This window comes from Aythya ferina (assembly GCF_964211825.1).
Source record: "Aythya ferina genome assembly, chromosome: Z".
Taxonomy (NCBI): domain Eukaryota; kingdom Metazoa; phylum Chordata; class Aves; order Anseriformes; family Anatidae; genus Aythya; species Aythya ferina.
The window spans coordinates 85,274,467-85,296,253 of record NC_140299.1 but is presented as its reverse complement, the minus strand read 5'-3'; the positions used below and the strand labels follow the sequence as shown (position 1 = coordinate 85,296,253).

The 21,787-nt window shown below is 50.9% G+C and overlaps 3 protein-coding genes across 21 annotated transcripts in view; 2 read left to right on the top strand and 1 right to left on the bottom strand.

Moving 5' to 3' along the window:
- LOC311427664 (FERM and PDZ domain-containing protein 1-like) overlaps nucleotides 1-7,118 on the top strand; it is a 43,327-nt gene extending 36,209 nt beyond the window's left edge. For 6 of the 10 annotated variants that reach the window (XM_084505193.1, XM_084505191.1, XM_084505187.1 and 3 more), the window contains 2 exons: nucleotides 78-893; nucleotides 2,162-7,118. In XM_084505193.1, coding sequence (XP_084361319.1) covers nucleotides 78-893; nucleotides 2,162-3,849 — 2,504 coding nt within the window. In that variant the 3' untranslated portion in view covers nucleotides 3,850-7,118. The remainder of the gene's footprint in view (nucleotides 1-77; nucleotides 894-2,161) is intronic. The other 4 variants (XR_014687468.1, XM_084505188.1, XM_084505192.1 and 1 more) reach the window with 4 other exon arrangements.
- LOC311427665 (tRNA methyltransferase 10 homolog B-like) lies at nucleotides 6,570-10,968 on the bottom strand. Of its 10 annotated transcripts, XR_014687469.1 has the most exons (9): nucleotides 10,795-10,955; nucleotides 10,609-10,717; nucleotides 10,409-10,521; nucleotides 9,846-9,998; nucleotides 9,196-9,274; nucleotides 8,286-8,353; nucleotides 7,858-7,981; nucleotides 7,498-7,691; nucleotides 6,570-7,388 (listed from the first exon to the last, which is right to left on the bottom strand). XR_014687469.1 is itself a non-coding variant. In XM_084505196.1 (8 exons), exons 1-8 carry the CDS (start codon nucleotides 10,921-10,923, stop codon nucleotides 7,192-7,194), a joined length of 1,032 nt encoding a protein of 343 aa, XP_084361322.1. In that variant the 5' UTR covers nucleotides 10,924-10,968; the 3' UTR covers nucleotides 6,570-7,191. The 10 variants fall into 10 exon arrangements, 9 of the variants coding, with proteins under 9 accessions (XP_084361322.1, XP_084361325.1, XP_084361327.1 ...); XM_084505196.1 differs by lacking the exon at nucleotides 8,286-8,353 and having other exon boundaries at nucleotides 7,924-7,981; nucleotides 10,795-10,968; XM_084505199.1 differs by lacking the exon at nucleotides 7,498-7,691 and having other exon boundaries at nucleotides 7,924-7,981; nucleotides 10,795-10,958.
- A 77-nt stretch (nucleotides 10,969-11,045) lies between these two features.
- LOC311427667 (uncharacterized protein) lies at nucleotides 11,046-21,495 on the top strand. The gene is made up of 7 exons (XM_084505208.1): nucleotides 11,046-11,602; nucleotides 13,476-13,652; nucleotides 15,195-15,294; nucleotides 17,547-17,677; nucleotides 17,846-18,522; nucleotides 20,687-20,800; nucleotides 21,361-21,495. Exons 1-5 carry the CDS (start codon nucleotides 11,540-11,542, stop codon nucleotides 18,110-18,112), a joined length of 738 nt encoding a protein of 245 aa, XP_084361334.1. The 5' UTR covers nucleotides 11,046-11,539; the 3' UTR covers nucleotides 18,113-18,522; nucleotides 20,687-20,800; nucleotides 21,361-21,495.
- The last annotated feature ends 292 nt before the right edge of the window (nucleotides 21,496-21,787 follow it).

Genomic DNA, 21,787 nt, shown 5'->3' with positions numbered 1-21,787 from the left:
CAAGTTTGTAAACCCTTTTCTGGTTGTTCCTCTTTGCCACTGCAAAGGACAGGCTGACAGATGTGTTTAAATCACAGGATACGAATCTCGAACCTGCAGTGATTCTGAAGACTCCTGGGAACTGGATTCCTCCTCAGAGCATTGCTTGGGCATGCCCACAGCATACGGCAGCACCCCTCGTGCGTGCGAGAAGGAGCTGGGAGAGCTTCACAGCCGAGAGAAGGACAGCAGCACAAAGCCCCAGGCTGGAGGAAGTGACCAACACGATGCAGGTGGCAACACAACAGACAGTACATCTGAGGCTTCAGATTCAGCCAAAACAGAGAGCCGAGGGTTTAAGACAAGCGGCTCAAGTGACTCAATGGATGCACTGGAGGAAGATGAGTTGGAAGCTTGCTCTTCCTCCAGGCCAGAGTTCTTCCACTTCTACACACCAACTGTACACGAAATGAACAACTCAGATGAGAGTTTCTTTCCTGTTTGTGCTGCAGAAGGCTCCAGCAGGGCAAAAGGCAGGGACTTCTTCTGTTTCTTGCAGGTACCAGAAGCAGAGGAGCATGGATGTGAGCACAGCCCCTGGGAGGAGAGAGGAGTGGACATAGGTGTGTCTATGCTAGGGACCAAGCTATCTGAGAGAAATGCCATGGGCTATTACAGCCTGTGTTGCAGCGTATCCCCTGCAGGCAGTGTAGAGAAGAGCAACATCAGTCACAGCCCTGGAAGAAGGCCTTGGAAAGATGTGTCAGCCCAAGAAGAGGCACGCTGTGGAGCAGAGCAGGTAGCAGAAGCGAGTGATCTCGTTTTGGAGCCACCCCCAGGCTTTGGTGACACCAGCTCTGAGGAAGAGTTCTATGATGCTGCAGACAGCCTCAGCCCCCTGGACACCCTGGCAGGTAAACCTGTACCCACTCCACTGCAGGTCACCTCCTGTCCTCACCTTCCTTCTCCTAAGCTAGGGTGATGCCTGTTTGCCATGTCAGTCTTCTGGGAAAGAGCATCCTTCAGCTGTTCAGAGTTTTCCCAAGACTGTTGTAAGACCTTTGAACACCCGTTCTCTGCAAGCCACTCTTCATCAAAGAATACTTTACAAAGCTGTCAGTGAACGTGCATATAGAGGTCAGAACAGCAGCTTGGCAGAGAGGTTTGTCATCACATCTAAGCACTCAATCTGAAAAAAAATTGGTTTTCAAATGAGTTTGGCATTCTGGGAAGTCCCCAGGTTTCTGGAGGAATTCCAGAATACCAAAGTATGGCTCTGGCTGATCTTGAAGCCATCATGCTGCAGGAGTAAGTTCTGTGCATCCTTCTGTATAGGCTGAGTCTTTGGTGATGGAAAGGTAACGAGTTCCAGAAACAGAATGCAAGAAAGATATATGCCTTTGCACTTGCAGACACCTTGATGACAGATATTCCTGTCAGGCACTACCTTCACTCTGCTATTCTTCAAGTTTTGGGAAAGCTGGAAGCAGTAAAACAGCTCATTGCTCCATGCACCCCTGAGATCAAAACAAATTCTGGGGTTAGAGGCACGCTATGTAAATGGGGAGGGTAGACTTACGGCTGAGCAACAGCTCTCTGTAATTGTATTTTTTCACCAAGGAGAGGGTTCTTGTTTTCTGAATTAACCAGCTCTGCTAGCACTAACTGAACTTAAGAATTCATTTTATGTAGTTAAAATAGTGTTGGCTTTTGAGTTCTTGCATGGTGACAATACAATGTTCAGGCACAAAGCTGTCATCTCTGTGTGTCTTTATGGTCTAAATATCCAGGCTGGGAATTTCTGAGGCTTCTCTTCAGTGTTAATAAATCTGCTCCTGTAGGTAATACTCTAGCGTACTGCTTATATCACCAAATTTACAGTCAGACCAAGCGACTTCAGTAAGCGAGGGGAGAGATTATCTATCCAGCTCCTTTCATAACTGATCCTCTACTTCAGTTTTTATAGCCATAGGTCCAAATAAATTTTTCTTGATGTAGCTTGGTCCAAGTCAGTGCAATAAGAGAGGCTTTCCTTTGGCACTTAGGAAGCAGGCTCTGTTGCCAAACCCTTATGTCTGCAATTGTAGGACTTGAGTTAAAAGCTTTTTGGCCCGCTACATAGGTGTATCTGTATCCTGCTGCCTGGGGCCATTTTCTGACTTGCATCCTCTTTCCTTGCCAGCAGCCTACAAGATAATGTCCCAGGAAGGTATAGACAACTCCTGCATCCTAAAGAAACCAAGGTGTTACAGCCTGGGGGAAAACCTAATGACAAGGCAGACAGCAAGAGAGAAGAATGGAAAGGAGAAGCAGCTGACATATGCCAAGAGCCTGAGGAAGAGGAGATCTTTTCTGAAAACCAATTATACCTCACAGGTCACTTTCCCACTGGCTTTACCAGACTCCCTGCAGAGCTACTGCACTTGGCCACCCACACCACCACTGCTTGCTCAGCCCCCAGATCCACCATCCCCAGAGAACTTTGAGAAAGATGCAGAATCAGGACTTCCTGCTGCCACCCAGGCCCAGAGAGACACGGCTAGCACAAACCCATCCTCTGACATGATGGAAATGGAACCTGACACCATGGAAACAAAGTCAGTGACTGATTTGGTGGTTTCTTCCATTTCAGCTGTCCGCCTGCAGGGTGACCACAGGGAGGAGAGTGCAGGCATTGCCATACCTGTGGATGACCTTTGTCCAGCACGTGCTGTATACCCACCTTTCTTGTTCCTGGAGGAACCCGTGTACCTTCCCAGGGAACAAAGCAGAGTTGTCCAGGGAAGTCCCACAATGGAGGTAAATACTGGGTGGCCAAGTGCTGAGAGTTGTGTGAGCATCGGAGATTGGCTGGCCCAAGCAGCACTGGGAGGGGAGGGTGAGATGATGGAAGTCAAGCATGAGGCTGGCAATGTCCCTCTGTTCCAGGTCCAAGAGGTGACTTGCCCTGCTAATGAATGTACTCTGCCGTCTTCATGCTGTGTTGCCAGCATGGCCATTCCCCATGGGGTGACACGGGACCAGGATCTGCTTCCTGTTGCTGGGGAGCAAGCTGCATGGGAGAAGCCTGTCCTGGCTCCCTGTGAGGAAGGAAAAGCTAACCTTGATGGCTGTGCTGACTATGAGAGTGACCATGCCTCATTGCAGGCAAAAAACAGACAAGAAATAAACAAGGAAGCCTTACAGAAAGTGCTCAGTAAAAATCACATGGGCTTCCCAGATGCAACCCAGCTGTTAACAGATTGCAGCAGCACCTCAGGGGTTGTAACTCGCCTCTCCTGGCTCTCATTTGGTGCGAGATCAGACCTAACATCACCCAGCCCATCTCAGAAGAGAATAGATGCTCCACTAGAGCTTTTGGACTCTCAGAGGACCAGTAGGTGCCTAGAGGTTGATGTTGTCAGAAAGGAGATGCAGATATCCTCAGCTACACTACCCTTTGAGAAAGAGCTGAGAAGCAGACATGGGCTGGATGAAGGGGAGTCCAGAAAAGACACAGAAAATGTTGCTCACGAACAGACCTGGTCTGTTCAGATTTCTCCCAGAGAACAGGTTACAGAAGTGGAGAAAGACTCTCCCCTGACTCCTTCTCAAGGGCTTTCCATCTCCTCAGGCCCAATTCCCTTGGGCTCATTGGAGAAAAGAGCAGGAGACCACAGGACTTCAAATTACTCCTTCTTCTGCTTTAACCAAAAGAAGGATGAGCAGGCACTTTCTGGACCTATCATGACCAGATTTTGGGGATTTTCCATGATGAAGACGTCTCCACCACAATTTGGAATGGACAAGTGCAGCTGTCAGCTATCCTATGTCAGCTGCTTTCACAGGCCTGATGAAGAAGGAGAGCAGGAAACCACCATTCCTATGTGAAGCTTGTTTCTGCAGCCCCTCACCACCCCACCATCCACCAACCGCAGTCTTCCTGGGTCCTCTGTGGACAGTTACCCTGTGACCATCGCTAGGGACAAGGCTGTGTGGGACCCTCATGTCCAAGCCCTCAGCCAGCTGAATGACCAAGCACAGATGAGCCCCGCAGACTTCTCCTGCTTCCTGGCCTACACTACAGAGCTCAAGGAGGTTGTGGGAAACCTCTCAGGGAACCAAGCAACCCACCTGCAAGACCGATGTGCTGAGCAGGGTGCTGAGAGCAAGGGTGCCCTTGGCTTAGCCTCCCAGGACCTGCTGTCCAGTTGCAAGGAGCTTCTGAAAATAGAGCGGCCACTTGAAGATCTGCAGGATGCTTTGAGGGTGACATTTGGGCACCTTGTTCAGCTGGCAGTGGCCTGCTTCCAGGTGACACACTGCCAGCTGTGCAGGCAGAGGCAGCAGGAGCTCAGGGCCGCACTTGTGGATGTGGTAGGCACCTATCACCAGTTTGTGCAGGCTGTTCACCAGCAGCTTCACAGGCAAGGCTGCCCAGACCTGGGCACCAAGCTCCTCACTCGCCAGCACACAGCCCCCACTGCTGCCATGTTTTGCCTCATGCAGCAGTTCAGGGTGCCCCCACTGTTTTGACAGGCCAGTTGGTGGCAGATGGATGCGGTGAGTGGAGAGGAGCTCAGATGTGTTCCCTCCATGCAATACCAGGCTCTCCTGCCTTGGATGTTTAGACCCCGAGCTCAGCAAATAGTCATGGAAGGGCATGTCTATGCGCATTGGCAACTGCCCAGTTCAAGGGTGGCCATGGGGAAGGGCATGCCCCGCTCTAGCCAAGCTTTGTGTAATTCTGTGTACACAAGCACTGTGTAATATGCAAACTCATAGAGCACTTCAGTAACTTATGTATCTAGCCTGGGGTTTGTCCCTTACCTCCCGAATGCTTTGCAGATGGCTAGTCTCAGGGTGGTGTCGTAGTCTTCTTCTGTCACCTGCGGAGAGAGCCTTTTGTCTGCCTTTCCTCCGTCCTTACAAACATGCCAGGCAGGGAGATGACCAAGCAGGCTCTGAAGTTGAGTGAGATCGACGTCCACCCTGGTCTGACAAAGAAACCCAGGCGGCTTAGTCCAGTCTCTGTGGCTGAGCTTGTGATTGAAAACACTTCGGGGGGGGAAAAAATATATATATATATATGTGCTGTTTGACTGCTTTTGCAAAGGGGGTAGAGAAGGTTTTCCCAGGCTGGGGATACACCATATCCTCTCCTTTTGACATGGTTTCTGCGGGTCAGCCATATCTTCTGTTCCCATTTGCTGATGCTAAAGAAAGTCCCTAATCAGCATCTTCTTCCCTTTGCCCCCCCTCGCTATGATATATCAGCTGTTTAAGAATCCCTGTCTTCCGAAAAAGGAAGTCCTAAGACTGAAGTACCAACCTGACAGCCATTGAGATGAGCCATGATGTTGGCCTCCCTTGGAGAAGGCAAGCCCCTTTTCCCAACTTTCTTATCAATAGCTCATCTTGCATTATGTGCTAGGTATCCCTAGCTACGTATGAGCTGTTAGCATGTAAACGTTCTCTAAGTTGCGTAGTCAATCAGTGTGCCTTCCAGTGCTGGAGGCACATCCTCAGGTTTCCAGTGATAAAGAAGGCAGCAAAAGGTCCCCGAGTGCTGTTTTCTGACTTTAGGAATTTGTTTGCAGGGGTGGTGCTTCCAACAGTCCCTGCAGATGAGTGTGCTCAGAATGGAGGGGCCTGCCTAAGGCAGCAAAGGGGAGCAGGTAGACTCCCAGCTGCCTTGTTCCACACAAGGTCACCCCATCTCCTCATGTGCCCAGGAAGCGGGTGGTCAGGACTGCCCCATGATTCTGAAGTAAAGGACAAGTCCTTGCAGCTGAACCCTAGTGTAGGAGATGGAGGCAGCTGAGGGTGCTGGCAGGTGGGTACTACATGGATGCTGTAGCAGTCCTAAGGGACCTCCCATGCCATGGAGATGCTGAAAAACACCCATAGGAATCTGGCAGCCTTTAGCAGCCCTACACTGACTCCAGTGCAGGTGCTGCCTCTCACTGTGCACCTACAGGCAGAAAGCTAGGCAAGCTGCTCGAGGGCCATCTGCTTTCCTGGCTGCAGAGGCTAAAGTGCCTTCAGCCACGGGGGGAGGATAGCTGAATATTCACTGAAGCAGGATTTTGTGACAGTTATCGCTGGCAGGTTGTTTTAGTTAGTGTGTGTGCTGCTGCCTAACAATCTCAGGGGATGAATAAGTAAGACAAAAATCTCTTATACTTAAGCCAAAGTGCAGACTTGCTGCTTTAGCAGGGTGCAGTGACACCTAACTATGCACTAACAACTGATGAGCAGTGCAGTATGACTACAAACAGAAAGAGCCCACAGGCTACAATAAAGCAACAGGCACCTGCAAAGACAAATTCAGCCTATATGGGGATCAACAACTACTGCCTATCAACAGCTTCAGTCATTGACAGTGGGTGTTCTTGTTTGTTTTTAAAGCAACAATGACTTTGATAACTTTATCTTGTGTGCATCAAAAATGCTCTCTGCTCAGGACATAAAATGTGTCATGGTTCTGCGCAGAGCGCAGTCAAATCCCAGATACCGTTTTCAAGAGGAACATCAGAGTTAGTAAACGTCACACATTAGTGCAGGATGACGGGTAATTGTAACACAGCAGTAGCTTTAAGGATGCAATGTGACTTTAAACATTTTATTTTAGGTTGTGAGCAGCATGCACAGAATTACCTACAGGCTTCAACAACACACCAACTCTTCAGTACAAGAGGTATGAAGAAAATAGCACATGGTGTACCTGTGAACTTTAATCATTGCAGAATCTCTTCCCATCCCATGTTCCCCAATTAGAACAGCATTGCCTTTTTCTTTGGGAAGGACTTTTATTCAACAATGTGCTCTGTAATTCTTCCTATTTAATCAAGGTGAAAGAAGTAACCGTTAAGCTCTCCTCCCTGTCTTAGAACAGCTGCAGGTTTAAGAGTCACAGATTCTCTATTTTCATTCGCAGATGCTTGTTAAACTGAATTCCTGTCAGTTCTTTGTTGATGCCAAGGCTCAACTGGCTTTTGTTTTTCATTTCAGGATGAAAAGTAATTTCCAGCATTGTACTGTTGAGGCAGAATGTGTCACTCTTGACGAAGTCTGTATGCAAATAAATTTAAGCAGAGCTGTTTTTTCTACACATGTTCATGCTAGTGGCTCTGCTTGAAATCTGAAGTTTGCTGCTCTTCCCTGCAGAACTCCTTAACATCATAAAATAAAAGAGTTTTCTTGTGCATTGTCATGCTGAGGTATCTCCAGTTACTTCTCTGCATCTGGAAGCACGTAGCCTTTTCCAGAAGAAACTCCAGCTTTCAAGGCATCTGGCCAACTTCGGGTCTTGTAGTAAGTTGACAAGACATCAAAGACTGTTAGGAACAGAGACATGTACCATGCTCTGATACGCTTATCCATGGCAAGCCATACTACATATTCCACTGGCTGCAAAACATTAGGAACTGAGAATAGATGATGCCAGAGTAGATTAGCATAGGGCTTGTGCTCCTTTTCACTTCAAATCTTACGAGCAAATGTCTAAGGTAGCTTATCTGAGAGCAAGCGACGTACCTATTTTGATGATGATGGGGAAGCTCTGACTAGGAAAAGCATAGGCTTTGACAACCAAAGCAACTTGCCTTGATTCAGGCTGACACTGGCCTGTCCTCCCTTGCCTAGGAGCTTGAGTGACTTCTAGCAAGGGCAGCCTCCTCACATTGAATTGTGCAAAGCTGAATGGTGCAGTCCTGCTCCCTGAGAATGGGCTGATACAGAGAAGTGTGAGACTTTTAAAACTGAAACACTAGGGACAAGGCCTAGCAAAAGAGAAGTCTGCTACCAGTTTCCCTCACCGCTCATTTTAAATGCTCTCTCAGAGCCTGTAAACTTTACCCACCCAGGCACATGACAGGACATGGCTCAGCCCCTCACCTTGATTAATTGCTAGTGTCTCCGAGTGGTAGTTCTTGGTGTTTACAGCTTTTATCATGTACTCACGAATTGGGAGGCGGGCTGTCTGCAAGGATTGCTCTTGTGCCCTTCGCAGAGTCAGCTTCTGCAAGGGGAACAGGAACAAGGTACCCAATGTGCACAAACATCTATAGCATGAACATCATTTTGAGGACAAGCAGCTATGAAGCTGGAAACTGTATTGGAGTTCATTTCACTCAGACTGTTCTGGTCTCTGCCTGGTGCTGGATCCAGGCAGAACCTTGAAGTTCTGTGAGAAAAACGGATGGTGGCACAATAGTGATGTCTCAAATCAGGGCAGCAGCAGCACTGGGTGCTGCAACTCGGATGTCTGCTCAGTAGAATGTAGGGCAGACAAGACTTTCAGATTCCAACAGGCTACTACCCACCTTGTGAATACTTTCATCCACCAGGCCTCCAAGGATGTACACTTTTTTTGGATCAATATCTTCAAGGACTAGAAACAAGATAAGTACATGCTCATCACCTAAAACACTAAAGTCATGCGCTACACCATTCTCCAGGCAAGGCCCAACTTACACGAGAAAGCTGTGGCCAGTCACCTTTCACCCTCAGACTGTGCAGGAAGCCAAGGCTTCTAAGACAGAAGTGTCTGCCTGAACCTGCAGGCAGCGTGAAAAGGGGAGAGCACACGTAGACCGAAAGCACAGACTGCCAGGGATGCAGCTCTATAAGCAGTGCTTTGCTCCTTTTCATAACTTCTATTCTGGCACAAGGCTGATGTGGTGAGTGTGATCCTAATCTGCTCTGCAGTTAGCTTCCCACTGTCAGGGTCACCTACCAAACAAACACACACACACACACACACACACACACACACCCTAATCAGATTCTTTACCAGAGCTGCTTTCTTCCATAGAACGAGAAAGGGATCTGTGTCTCCATGAACATGGGGCCAGGTAGAAATGGAGGGAGAGGAGAAAATGAACTCAGCACCAAATTAAACAAAAAGGGGATATTTGTAATGCATCCAAAACTGCCACTGCATCTCCACTTTTCTACTCGGTAGTATAACAAACTGCAGGTGTCTACACAGAGTTTTAGGTTAGGTTTGCTGCAAATCACAGCGGCATTGCTTTAGAACTTCATCCTGTGCCAAAACAGATTGAAATTGGAGTAGACTGAGCATAAGATCTAAGGACACAGGATATCTCATGCAGCTTGAGACAACGAATGCTTGGAATACGATGCATGAAATATTCCTAAAATAAAAGCTTAAAAAAAATAGATCAATCCTATGCCTTGGTTACCTGTGCTTAAAGCAAATAAAATATTTACCATTCTCAGAGTCAGGAGTGAGATAAACAATTGCATCTAAAGGAAACAGGTCCAGGTAACTTTCTTGAGTAGTATCCATCTGGAAAATGCAACACAGTAAGAGAAGCCCATTAGTCCTAAGTTCAGCTGACACAAGCTTCCAGACAGAAAGAAGCATATTGAAAGTGATGCCACTGCTTTTAGGCGTCTAAACCCCTACAAATATGTTTTGTTTTGTTTTTCTTTTTTTAACTGAAAAAAAAAAAAAATTCTACATGGGCACTGATTGAGTACGTCAAGATCCATTAAATTTTCATCAAAATCTCTAGACATGGTTTGAGAAAGAGAGAGAAACAACTTCCTCATTTCAAGTGAGATTTTAATTCTTGAAAGATTCAGGAATCTCTGTCTCACGTGATTTTCTCCCCTCACTGTTACAACACACGACCCCGGGTGTGCTGCACAACACACAGCTCAATGTCACTACCATAACCTGCATGTGTAGGTCACATCCATAAGTCCCACTGAGCTTGGTACAGAAGGCCAGGTCAGCCCACCACTGACCTGCACAGGGCATGGCTGTAGGGTGCCATTAGACAGGAACACAAGCCACTGGAATAGGGCAGCCTTTCCTTCTAGGCCTCAAAAGCACCGTAGACAGAAACCCTTACCAAGTAATTGGAGAAGCCGTCATTCATGCGAAAGCATTCCTCATAGATCAACGAGCCCACGACAAACTCCGTCAGGTAGAGCCAGAACGGCTTCTCGGCCTGTCTGTTGGCCCCGTAGAGCCTCCTGATCTGAGAAGCAAGGCGGCTGGTTTCCTTCCAAGAGATAACGAGCACCACATTAACGAGTGACCCACAAACCTCAGGGCCAGGAGCGCGACGGCTGTGTTCGCCATGCACGACGCTGGGCGGCTGCTAAGGGAAGGTGCAGGGAGCGCAGCTCCATTGCCTGCAGATCTCGCTGAAGCCCTGGCTGCCAAGCGCCCAGGCAGCCTGTGCTGGAGAGCAACAGGCCTCGAGGTGGAGACGTGGCCAACAGCAGGGGGGTCCCGCGTCCCCCGCGGCGCTCAGCCCAGGAGAGCCTCCGGCGTGTCCGCACCCTGGCTGTACGCCCCGTCCCGCCGCGCCCCCTCCCGCTGCTGCCGCCCCGGAGCCGCTTCCTCGCGGGACCCTCCCCGCGGGCGCAGCCGCGCAGGGCCGAGGGGCGGCGGGCGGCGGCCCCGTACCTTCAGCGACATGCGGCCGGCCATGCCGAGGTCCACGCAGAGCCGGGGCCCCGACGCCCGCGCCTCCAGCAGCCGCTGCTCCGCCAGGGCCTTGCTGTGCCGGCGGGCGGCCCCTGCGGGACAGAGCCGAGAGACCTCAAGGGGCTGCGCCGCGACACAGCCGCCCCCCCGCCGCCCTCCCCCGGCCCCGCGCCGCTCACCTCGGCCCCCGTCCCGCCGCGCCCGGCTCCGCTCCCTCTCCTGCCGCCGCCGCCTCCTCCGCGCCGCCAGCACCCGCTCCCAGCGCCTCCGCTTCCGCAGGACGTTCCTCTGCGGGGCGGCCACACGGCTCAGCGCCCGCGGCCGACCGGCGCCCACCGGGCCCCGGCCCCGGCCCCGGCACCTACCGAGCACGGCGCCGCTCCGCCCGCCCCCGCCGCGCTCGGCCCCGCGGCCGCCGGCTCGATGCGCAGCAGCCGCATCGCCTCGCGGAGCGCCGCCGCCTCCCCCGCCTCGCCGCCGCCGCCGCCCTCCATCGGCGCCGCTCCCACCCGCTCCGCTCCGCTCCGCTCCGGGGCTGCCCGTGCTGGGCGGAGCGGGGCGGAGCGGGGGGCGGCCGGCCCCGGCTCTCGGGAGCTGCTTTCACGCAGAGGCTCCGGGCCGCGGAGCCTTGCCTGAGCCCCCCCCCCGGCCTGGCCGGGGTCCCGGGTCGCCTTGCTGCGCTTGGAGAGGTTTCTAAAGCACCTGAACAGCGCTGTAGCTGTAGGGGGCGGCTGCCCCTGTGATGGGGTCACGCAGAGAGAGGCACAACCCTGCCAGAGAGTTTCCACCTACCCGTATGGGCACGTGCTGATTCATTCATTCATTCATTTATTTTTCTTTTTTTCGTTCATTCATTTATTTATTTATTTATTACCCGCTGGGAGTGCTGATTTGTTTGTTTATCTATTTACTTATTTATTCATTTATTTATTACCCGCTGGGAGGGGGCTGTCAGGCAACTGCCACGTGGGACCCGGCAGCGGGCCGCGGGGCAGGGGGCAGGGGGAGCCCGGTCCCTGTCCCGGTCCCGGTCCCGCCCCGCCTCCCTGGGCCGGCCCCGCCGCCTCCGCCTCGCCTGGGCCTGGGCGGCCGCTGAGGGGCAGAGGCGCCATGAGCGGCTCCCTGCTCCTGCTGCGCGGCCTGGCGCTGCGCCGCGGCTGCCTGCCCCTGCCCGTGAGTAGGGGAGCGGGCCCGGCCCGGCACGGCCCGGCACGGAGCGGCCCCGCGGGGCACCACCGGGCCGGCGGGCGGGGGCCGGGGCCGGGGCGACGCCCGCGGCCTGGGCTCCGGCTCCCGCTGCGCCAGGGCGGGGGGAGCGGCCCGGGCCCCGGCCCCGGCCCCGGCCCGGTCCCGGTCCCGGTCCCGGCCCCGGCCCCACGGCGCCGGGGCAGCCGTGGGCCGCGGTCCCGGGGGCCGGGAGGCAGCCGTGCAGCCGCAGGCCGGGAGCGCCCGGCAGGGGAAGGCCGCCCGTGGCGGAGGCCTGTGCCCTTGGGCCGCGCGGCTGGAGCCCCCTGATAGCTTTTCCTTTTCTTTCGGCGTTGCAAACTGCGGGTGAATGTGTCGGTCACCGCCTGCCAGCCCTTCCTCAGGCTGTGCCGTTTCACACGCACGGCTTCCTCGGAGCCGGGCACTTTTCCCTTCCGCTATTAGAGGGAAAAGCAGTCCGGCCTTCGTAGCGGTGCGTGCTGACTGGCTTTGGTTGCGAACAGTGTGGGTGGCTGATCTTTACGTACTCGGAGACCTTGCTTTCAGCAGCCCTAAAGTTGCTTGTCGTATTCCATTTTTATTTTTCTGTTTAGCCTCAGCAGTCACATTCTGAGATGGTTTTCCTTTCATTAGTTACTTGCTGCAGTGTACTGCTCATTTTCATCCGTGCTGCATAGATGCATCCTGGTGCAGCTGCTTTGGAGTCATCCTTCACAGCAGCAAGCAGACATGACCCTGGTTATCACGGTGACTCACTCATGCTGTAGGAGGGGACTGACAGTTCAGTTTGGAACTCAGCTACACCCATGCCAAAAACGAACACTTGGAGTGTGCATGATCTAACAGGTTTAATTTTCACCCCAAATTTGTGGGGAATGCTGTTGGAATGACTGGTAATTACACGGCGTTCCTTGGGAGTTTGGATATTGCTGTGGTGAGTGATGAAGAGCTGTGGAGACTGCTCACAGTACGCTCTGTACAGGGAGTCAAGACACCTTGGTGCTGTTCCCACACCTTCACCACCGACCTAAGGCTCACCCAGCGGGAGTCACCCCTCTTGAATGCAACTTTCCTCAGCTGTAAATTAGAGCTGCTGGAGTGAAGCGCTTTGAGACACAGCTGAAGAGCTACCAAGACCCATAACCTAGAAATGCCTATAGCTTCTCTACCAAACACTGCATGATCACAACACCTTACTGCATTAGTGCGGTATTTCAAAGTGTGACACACAGTCCTGTCAGTACCAAACTCTTTCCAATGGTCTTGGTATGACAATGCTGTTTACTAAAGGCCACGAAAAGGCCTGAATCTGGTGCCACTTTACTGGCCTGCAGGAGGTGAGGCTGCTTTGACTGGTGTAAAAAAGGTGGATCAGAAAAGAAAAAGTCTTCAATTTATTCATAGTGCTGCCCGCTACTGAAGATCTGTTAGGTCTACTGCTGGATGTTTACGTGATGTTGTATGAAGAGCAGTGGAGAAAACATTTTAACTTGTGAGATGCCTCAGGTTCAGCACTGGAGCAGATGGGGTGATCCATGAATAGTGAGGACTATGCAGAACAGCAGCGCTAGCCTGCCATCTGAGACGAATGTGTAGGAAGGAGGTGAGGGGATGTCATGTTCATCTGATGTCCACTCAGCAGTGTAGTGCTAAAGCCAAGAGTGAGGCTTGGGTTCTCTTTTCCAGTGTGCCAGCTGCCTGCTAACAGCACAGAGTGATTTACAGAGACAGAGGTGCCCTTCAGTCCTGTCATAGCTGAGGAAAAACCCTCCCTTCCCAGGCTCCCAACACGATAAATGTCCATCCAAATAATAAATTTTCCTCTCTCCTTTTTCACCAGCATCTGCCTTTCCTAGCCGCTGGGGGACTAAAGAGAAGGCCCCGCATGGCAGCCCTGTGCCATGCATACAGCACCACAGAAGATAGCTCTGCCAAACCTATTGGACGATACCCAGTGCCAAATAAGAAGGACATGCCATACGATATTGTGGAGCTCATGGAGGAAGTAGAAAGGAAGGTAAGAAGTTTTATTGTAAAATTACATCAGTGGAAAGCATCCAAACTTTGAGTAGGTAATACATTGTAAGAGACCAGTTCCCGTACACTTTGATGTAACACAATCCTGATACAAGACTGAGGTGAGCTGCACTTCTTCCAAAGCTCTTTCCAATCTATAGGATGGGGGTTTTACTGGTAATTCTGCAGGGTAAACACTGTATGTCTTCCTGGTTCCCTGAGGCTAGTGTGTCAGACTGGGTTGTGTAGGGTGGAAGCAGGAATGTTGGCATGTTTTCTGGGGATAGCATCTGCATTCAATTGAAACACTGCTACAAATATATATATATATATTATATATATATATATATATATATTTGTTTGAATTGGAGAAAAAAAAAAGTGGTGGCAGCTGTTTTGATGATAGCATGAAAAGGCTAAGAGGGTACTTCTGCTGCTGTGCTTTGACTTTTTTTACCCAACGCTACATGGGGAACCACATTTGGCATACTGGCACAACAGAACAGTAAGCCTAACACACAGCTGAGAGTATGGAGGACGAGAGTTTCCTTCCCTACTGCTGCGGAGAGCGAACGTTGCACATGCTTCACTGATGCTGAAACATTGCACAAGCCACAGCTCTTCTGAGACTTCTCTTTTCCAAGACCTTCCTCTCACAGGAAAGCTGGTCCATCCCTTCCTGTCCGGTGAGTCTGCTGAATCTTTGCTTTGTAGCAAAGATTCAGCACACCAGCAGCTCATAGTGTAGCACACCTGAGCTACACTATGAGCTGCTCTACATAAACACCCTGAAGAACAGCAGCCCATACGCTGGTAGAGTCTACAGACGATTACTGCAATCACAACAAAAAAACGAGTGAGTAAAACTGCAGAGGGATCTCGCCATGTCTGGCAGCCAGGCACTGAGGGGCAATTGAAATCCCATACTGATAAATGCTGGCTGCTGGAACAGGTGGGCGCTGTAAGAGCTTCTCTTGCCTGTAGGAGGTAGCAAGTGATTCTCTGTGAATGGCATGCCATCAAAGAGATGTGCTGTGCATCGCCAATTACCCGGGAGAGAATGGAGAAAGAAGCAGAGGAACGTCACTGTGCCAGCATGTTATACTCAGTGTGCCTGTACCTCCTACACCGTGCTGTTTGGGCTGGACTGGCTCTGTCTTGTGTCTAGTAAACTTGAAGGAATGAGGAGAGCTCCAGGAGCTGTAGGATAGTCAAAGGGGCATTGTCGCTTCTGAGCAGGGAGATGAAACAGATGATAATGTTTCTCTTTGAAAAGGAGTTTGTCATATTGCCCCAAGGCAATACTGGTGTGTCTGAAGTGAGCAAGGCAATCAGCCCTGCTATGAAACTGCAGCAACACTTAGTTAAGGACAACGTCATTACATTTTTAGTCATGTATAAATGGGTGCAAAGCACAAAGAGATTGGGTCTGTGGAGATTGCTCAGTACTGCTGTGCTAATTAATTATTCTCTAAGCTTAATGTGGCCTGCTGTTCTCTGTTAAGTTACAGTTCTTGACTGGTTTATCTTTTTCCTTGAACAGACTGGATTTCTGCCCAATGTCTTCAAAGCCTTGTCTCACCCACCTGACGAGTTCAGAGCTTTTTTTGCTTATTACAATGTCATTATGAACAAGGAGACAGGTAAACCATACAACCACCTCAAAACTGCCCTTCTCTTTATAGATGTAAAAAGTCCTAGAAGCAGCATTTCTGACATTGTCAGTTTTATTCCCTCACCAGCCTTGTCTCACCTCATAATAACAACTGTCAGAGTTAAGAATTGTGTAGGTACTTATGGCTTTCTCATGTTGTGTAAATCTTCATACTTAATCCTGTGGTTAAAAAGCAGCTCTGAAGCCACACTGAGCTACTTTGCTACACCATGCTCTGTGTCTCAACAGAAAAGGAGAGGTGGCTGCCTATGGGAATAGGTGTCAGGAGTAGAGCATGAGTAGAGCACAGGCAGAGGCACATGGACAGTGCTACAGTGTCTCACTACCTGAGCGAGGTGAACAGAGTAGGTCTGCCAGCGGTGACCAGAGTCTGCCAAGAGTCCAGATTCCCCAGACATAGCCATAGAGATGAGGTGGATCCAAGATCGAGGCAGAAAGCTGGTCTGTGTCTGCGTCAAGTTCCAGATCAGCACGGTTACGTGTCCAGACACTGCAGCTGCCACGTAGGTCAGATGGGAGCTATAGTTAAGGGCGCAGCATAAAAACAGCTTCCAGGTAAAGGGAGATATTCCAAGGTCCTTGCTGAGGCTTCCTGCGGCTCTTTATTCACAACAGTTCTTCCCAATGAACTGGCCATCAGCCGTACAGAAAATTTGTGTGAGAGAGGATGTACTCTGTGGGCCCTGACACACTGCCGTGGATTTCCAAACCCATGTTGTTGAACATATCCAGTAGAAGCAGGAAGAAGCCGATGCTGCTTCCATACAGTCTGGGAGATTTGGGTGTCCTCGGAGTAGAAGGTAATGGAGGGCTGGTTGCTGCAGTGCAGCTCGGGCTGGGCTTCATGTAGGGAACGTTGCGCAGCTTTCTAAACCTTGAGAAAACAGAGTTTGAGGACTGCTTCATCCCCCCTCCTGTTTCCTGTGCTGTGGGCCACTGAGGTGCCTGTTCTCATTGTTTTTGTTGTACAGGTGCATAAGGAAGATCAGGATTGTGTAAAATACGCTGTCATGAGTTAGACTCTTGCTTAGAGGAGATGAGGGTTTGCAGGCAGGGTCTTTGTGGACAGCAAGGAGTGGAACCTTACGGATCACCCAGTCATACATACAGTCTATGCATGAAGCTTTCTTCTCTGGGGGTGCTGCTGGAGTGAAGCCATGCTGCCAACTATACAAGAGTCATATTTTTTCCCTTCTCATTCCCACGCTTCCATCCTGTTTGGCTCAGGATGCTAGTACTATCTTGCGTCATTCCCTTTTCTTTTCAGCATCTCTCTGGAAGTATCACAGAGTTGCCACCTTCTGGCACTACCCCATTTCAGAGCAAGAAGTCCTCTTCTGATTCCTCTTCATCCAAGAGGTTTTATTAGCATCTTTCACACTCTTTCTTGCAAGACACTTGTTTTATGGAAGTATTTGCAAGGTACAGTAAAGCATAGGTTTTGTGGAGAGGAAGAGGGACCTTGGCCTTCACTGTGAAGTGTGGTTTCAAAATACTCAGTTTCTAATTATGTGATAAAAAGGGCAAAGAATGAGAGTGCTGATAGCCGGGTAAGTTACTCCAGTCCTGTGCACAGTCCTGTTGTGAAGCTGTTTGTCAAAATGATTAGTGTTGATTCTAACAAAGTACAGCCATCTTCTTCAGAGCTTCTTTGGAGAAGGCACAGGGCTAGACACTGACGAAGCTGTGGTTCCTAGAAGTTCTCAAAGCCGCAGTCCTAGGGTATCTCATTGCTCCTGTCTGCTTTCTTCTCTCTAACTTCAAAAGTTGTTTACTTGTTTAAGCCTACCTAGCAAATTCTAGAACGCTGCCCTTTCCTGTAAAAGAAGCAATAACGTATGTGTCAGGGAAAGAACAGATCACCCCCTGCCCTGAGCCACGTGCTGCAGAGACAGGTACAGAAAAGTACTGGCTGAGCGTTCTGCCTGACAAAAAAAGTCATTGTTCTCTGAATTCTCGTATCATGTACAATCCTTATTACCCTGTCGTGTCCCTCATCCTCAGTAGCTGCGTCAGAAGCAGCAGTCGAGGTTAGCTGGTGGCCTGGATGGCCGCTAGGGACTGGCTGCGGCATTTCCCTGCGTGCTCTCTGGAGGTCTGTCTGCAGGGCTGTGCTGCATGCAGCCAGCACGCAGAGCCCTCGCCTCCCTGTTGCCTCAATGGTACTGTGGTGGATATTTTTGATAAGAAAGCCTCCCAAATCTTTTGCTTTCCCCTTAGGGCAACTCAGCAAGGCAGACAAAGAGCTCATAATCATGGCTACCAGTGCTGCGAATAGGTGTCCCTACTGCGTGATTGCACATGGAGCGCTTCACCGGATATACTCCAAGCAGCCAGAGCTGGCAGACCAGGTGAGCGTGGTGTCAGCAGGACGTGCTGCACCTCCTCCGCATGGCCCTTCCGTTTTTTTTGGGGGGGGCAGCATCCTCAGGGTGGCAGGCGTCCCCTCGAGCACCTGCAGGGCGAAGGGGCAGTGGGGCGGGTGCCTGCCTGCCTGCCTGACGCGCTGCGCCCCGCAGGTGGCCGTCAACTGGGAGCTGGCCGAGCTGGGCGCCCGCGAGCGGGCGATGCTGGAGTTCGCGCTCGCCGTCTGCCGGGCCGACAGCATCACGGAGCAGCGCTTCGCCAGGCTGGCGGCGCACGGCTTCGACCGCGAGGACGCATGGGACATCGGCGCCGTCGCCGCCTTCTTCGCCATGGCCAACCGGCTGGCGCACTGCCTGGCGCTGCGCCCCAACGCCGAGTTCCACGCGCTGGGCCGCGGCCGGGCGGCCCCGACAACATGAGCGCGCCCGGCCCCCGCCCCGCCTCCCGGCCTCGTCACTGGGGGGCGCGCGTCACGCGGGGAGGGGGCGCGGCGCAGGCGCGGTGCGGGGCGGGGGGCGGCGGGCGCGGCGCGGCGCGGGATGAGCGCGGAGCCGGAGCCGGAGCCGCCCCGCAGCGCCGCGGCCCCCTCCGGGCCCGGCCCCCCCCCCCCGCCACCGCCGCTGGGCGCCATGGAGCCGCCGGCGGCCGGCCCCGGGCTGTTCGGGTGGCTGCGCGGGCGCTGCCTGGGCCGCAGCGCCGCCGTGGACCCGGCGCGGGACAGCTTCCGCGCCATGACGGCGCTGTACGGCTCCATCCAGCCCGCAGACTCCGTGTACCTCAGCACCCGCACGCACGGCGCCGTCTTCAACCTCGAGTACTCGCCCGACGGGTAGGGGCCGCGCCGGGGCCTGCGGGGCGGGGGGGCAGAGCCGGGGCAGCTGCTGCAGGAAGGGGCAAAGGCCTCGGGGTCCGGCTGGGGGGAGCCGGCCCATCCCAGGAGCTCTGCGGGATCCCGCCTGGCGGGGGGCTTTCACGCTGCGTTTCCTTGGCATGGAGAGGGACTGAGATCACCTCACACGGTGACCTCGGTGGCGTCCTCGGTGTGCAGACGCACCTATGAGAAATCCGCCTCACCGGCGATAGCCAGTCCCTTCTTCTGTGCTCAGCCAGTTTTAATTGGAGCCGCGTTCCAGTTCCCTTGAGCACCTGACCTCGCGGCAGTTTTGCCATGATGGCGCTGTAGTGCCACAATTTGCCTCCTTATCGACCCCTCTGTTACTCAGAGAAGGTAAAGTTAAGCTCCCACAATTATCAAAACTAGTCCTGAGAGACTGTCTTGATGGAAGCCAACGTCTTCTGTAGATCCTCAGCAGGTTGTGCGCAGACTTCCCACAATGCGAGGTTCTACCATCACCGCTCTGCAGGGTAAAGCAGTTAGCTGAGAAAGTTCTGGCTTAGCCACGGCGATGTGATATGAAAAATACCCACACAGAGGTTTCCTATAGCAGTGTCAGCAGTTTCACCTGCAGTAGTTGTACCACTGCACTACGATTTAAGGTTATTTGTGCAGGACTCTGGCACAAGGTGCAATTCTGCATTCTTCTTGCCCCCTGTATCTGGTGCTTGAGAGGCTGCCCTGTAGCTAAAGCAGAGATCTTTCTTGTCCAAAGCCAAATCCAGCCAAAAGGGTGTGGTTACGCAGGGACATCTTCCCTGTCCCAGTGTGCCACAAGTGGTGTTGGGCATAAACTGGCGCTGGACCTCAGTTACCTTAATATCAGGTGAAGCAGCCTAAGCCTTGTTTACGCTTGCCTAATTGTCAGACGGTTCGTTGCAGACCTGCTCTGACCTGTGCTGACCAGAACACCTCTGTGCCTTGGTGACTTCTGATTCCTTTTTAGCCTCCCTCAGCAGAGCCAACTGTGGTGAGCTGTGCTGTGCTCCCGTTGCTTGCACGTGCTGTTGGATTCTGGCTCCTCAAAATACTACTCCAGGAGGCGGGCAAGGATCTGACCCTGTGGACTGGCCGTGCAGTTTCAGCTAGATCTGGCCTCCCCATGGGGTGCTGCTGTTCATGCTCTTGCTTTGCTGGCCAAGGACTGCTGGGGTACTCTGCCCCCTTCCTGTAACTGGTCGGAGTTGTTGCTGAGCTGGGGGAACATCACAGCTTTTGTGGAGGTCGCCTTCACTAATTTAGCTCATTAATTTTCAAGACAAACTTCACTGTTGCTGTGGTGTTACTGTATTTAAAATCAGACTTTCCATGTATACGACAGAAATAAATATCGATAACTTAGAACAGGCTAATGGAAAACTAGACAACCTGCCAAAATTGAAATCAGGTGATGTTTTCAATGCCTATATGGGGCCTCTGAACTTACTGCAAACTTTTCTGATCTCATTCATAAATAATGCGTAATGTGGAAAAGGTCTTTGATTTTCATCTCCATGACAAGCTGTGGGTGGATAAATGGAGGTCTTATATGCAGAAGAAAAGGATTTTTTTTTGTTTGTTTTAGACTGAGTAAAGTAAGTCCCTCATATTGCAGTTCATAACAGTTGTCCTGTTCCCAGAAAATGAATTAGTTGATACAACAAGATAGTAAGTCTTGCTCCAGACTTTTGAATGTCCTTATTCTAGTAACTGCAGCCTGATTCAATGGCTGTTTTTTTTTAAGATTAATTTGACAACATGGATAACAGCCTCTCTGCTCTCCCAGCCGAGTCTCTGCTAACACCAAAGTTAGACTGGTGCCAGTGCCTTGCTTTTGATGTCCTTGACTATCACTTCTGTTGATGGTAACAATACTACCGCATTCAGAAAACACCTTTCGTCAGAGAACTCACTTTTCTTTTGGTTAGTAATGTGATGTCTGAGAGCAGTCACTTACAACACTGTTGTAGGTTCTGTGCAATGTGAAGAGAAAGCCAAGCTAAATAATTACAAAGCTGTGTTTCTATGAATGAAGGGATTGAAGATTAGTTGAGTGTGCACAAGTGTTGTGTTCTTTTACCAAAGGCAAATGTTTCTGTTTTGCTCTGCTTCTCTTCAGGTCTGTGTTGACTGTTGCTTGTGAACAGACTGAAGTGCTGCTTTTTGACCCAATATCTTCAAAGCACATCAAAATTCTCTCTGAAGCTCATGAAGATTGTGTAAATAATATCAGGTTGGTCAGAATGAAGATTTATTTTTTTCCCTAACATGGGTGCTTTTCTGATAAGAGTGTAGTAAGTTTGTGTTCTGCTTTATTTTGGGAAAAGTGTATTTTGTGTAGCCATTAGGCTGCAGTTTGCCTTGTGCCATTTGCCTTTTCTTTTGCGTTTGAGGCTGGGAAGGGGCAGAGGAGGAATCTGAAAGCACTGATGGTGGTATTTAATACTGCCAAGCGTTCTTGTTGATGGAGGAGCTGCAATTCTTGGCATTAGTGTTTGTTTTAACTGGCATTAATGATTTGATTTTATTTTATAATCATAAAATGATCTAGGCTGGAGAAGGCCTGCAAGATCATCAAGCCCAACCATCTGCCTGGCCTACTGAGTCCCATCACTAAACCATGTCCCTTAGTGCCACATCCACACATCTCCTAAATAACCTTGAGGGACGGGGGCTCTACTTCCCTGGGCAGTCCATTCCAATGTTACAAATATTATTACTGAGGCAACCTGTGCCAGGTGCTTTCAGAGGTATGTAAGAAAAGGGAACTATTTACTGATCCTCTTTCATTAGTCTCCCACTTGCTACAGATTTGGGTATAATCACCTGAGACAGACATCTTTTGCACCTGGATTTGGTCAGTTTTTGAGCTCATTTAAGCTTCAGTAACTGCACCTCATGTGGCAGAGTTCCACAGCAAAATTGTTTTTCCAGGTATATTTAAGAAGGTTTTTAAAACTTGTGAGTTTAATGTGATGTTCTCTATTTTTTATTTTATTTTATTTTATTTTATTTAAACAAGAGAGACAACAAACCATTAACTTCTGTTTACTTTCTCCCTGGCACTCAGTTTTATACACCTGAATCATGTGTACCTTCAATTAGGACTTCCTCAAGTGCAAGAATCCTAGTTTACATTTTCATTACTTAAATGAAAGCTGTTCTGTGCTGTTTGTATCTCCCCGTGTTTTTTCCATTTCTTCTGGAACCTGTTTGGTGG

Bases quoted from the DNA above. Each gene is read 5' to 3' on its own strand.
- LOC311427665 (XM_084505196.1), bottom strand. From the start codon at position 10,923: ATGGAGGGCGGCGGCGGCGGCGAGGCGGGGGAGGCGGCGGCGCTCCGC. The intron at 9,275-9,845 runs GTAAGGGTTTCT...TGCATTTTCCAG, and splicing joins ACGGCTTCTCCAATTACTTG to ATGGATACTACTCAAGAAAG. The intron at 7,692-7,923 runs GTGAGTACATGA...TCTCTGTATCAG, and splicing joins GACAGCCCGCCTCCCAATTC to CCCATTCTCAGGGAGCAGGA.
- LOC311427667 (XM_084505208.1), top strand. From the start codon at position 11,540: ATGAGCGGCTCCCTGCTCCTGCTGCGCGGCCTGGCGCTGCGCCGCGGC. The intron at 13,653-15,194 runs GTAAGAAGTTTT...TTCCTTGAACAG, and splicing joins TGGAGGAAGTAGAAAGGAAG to ACTGGATTTCTGCCCAATGT. The intron at 17,678-17,845 runs GTGAGCGTGGTG...TGCGCCCCGCAG, and splicing joins AGCCAGAGCTGGCAGACCAG to GTGGCCGTCAACTGGGAGCT.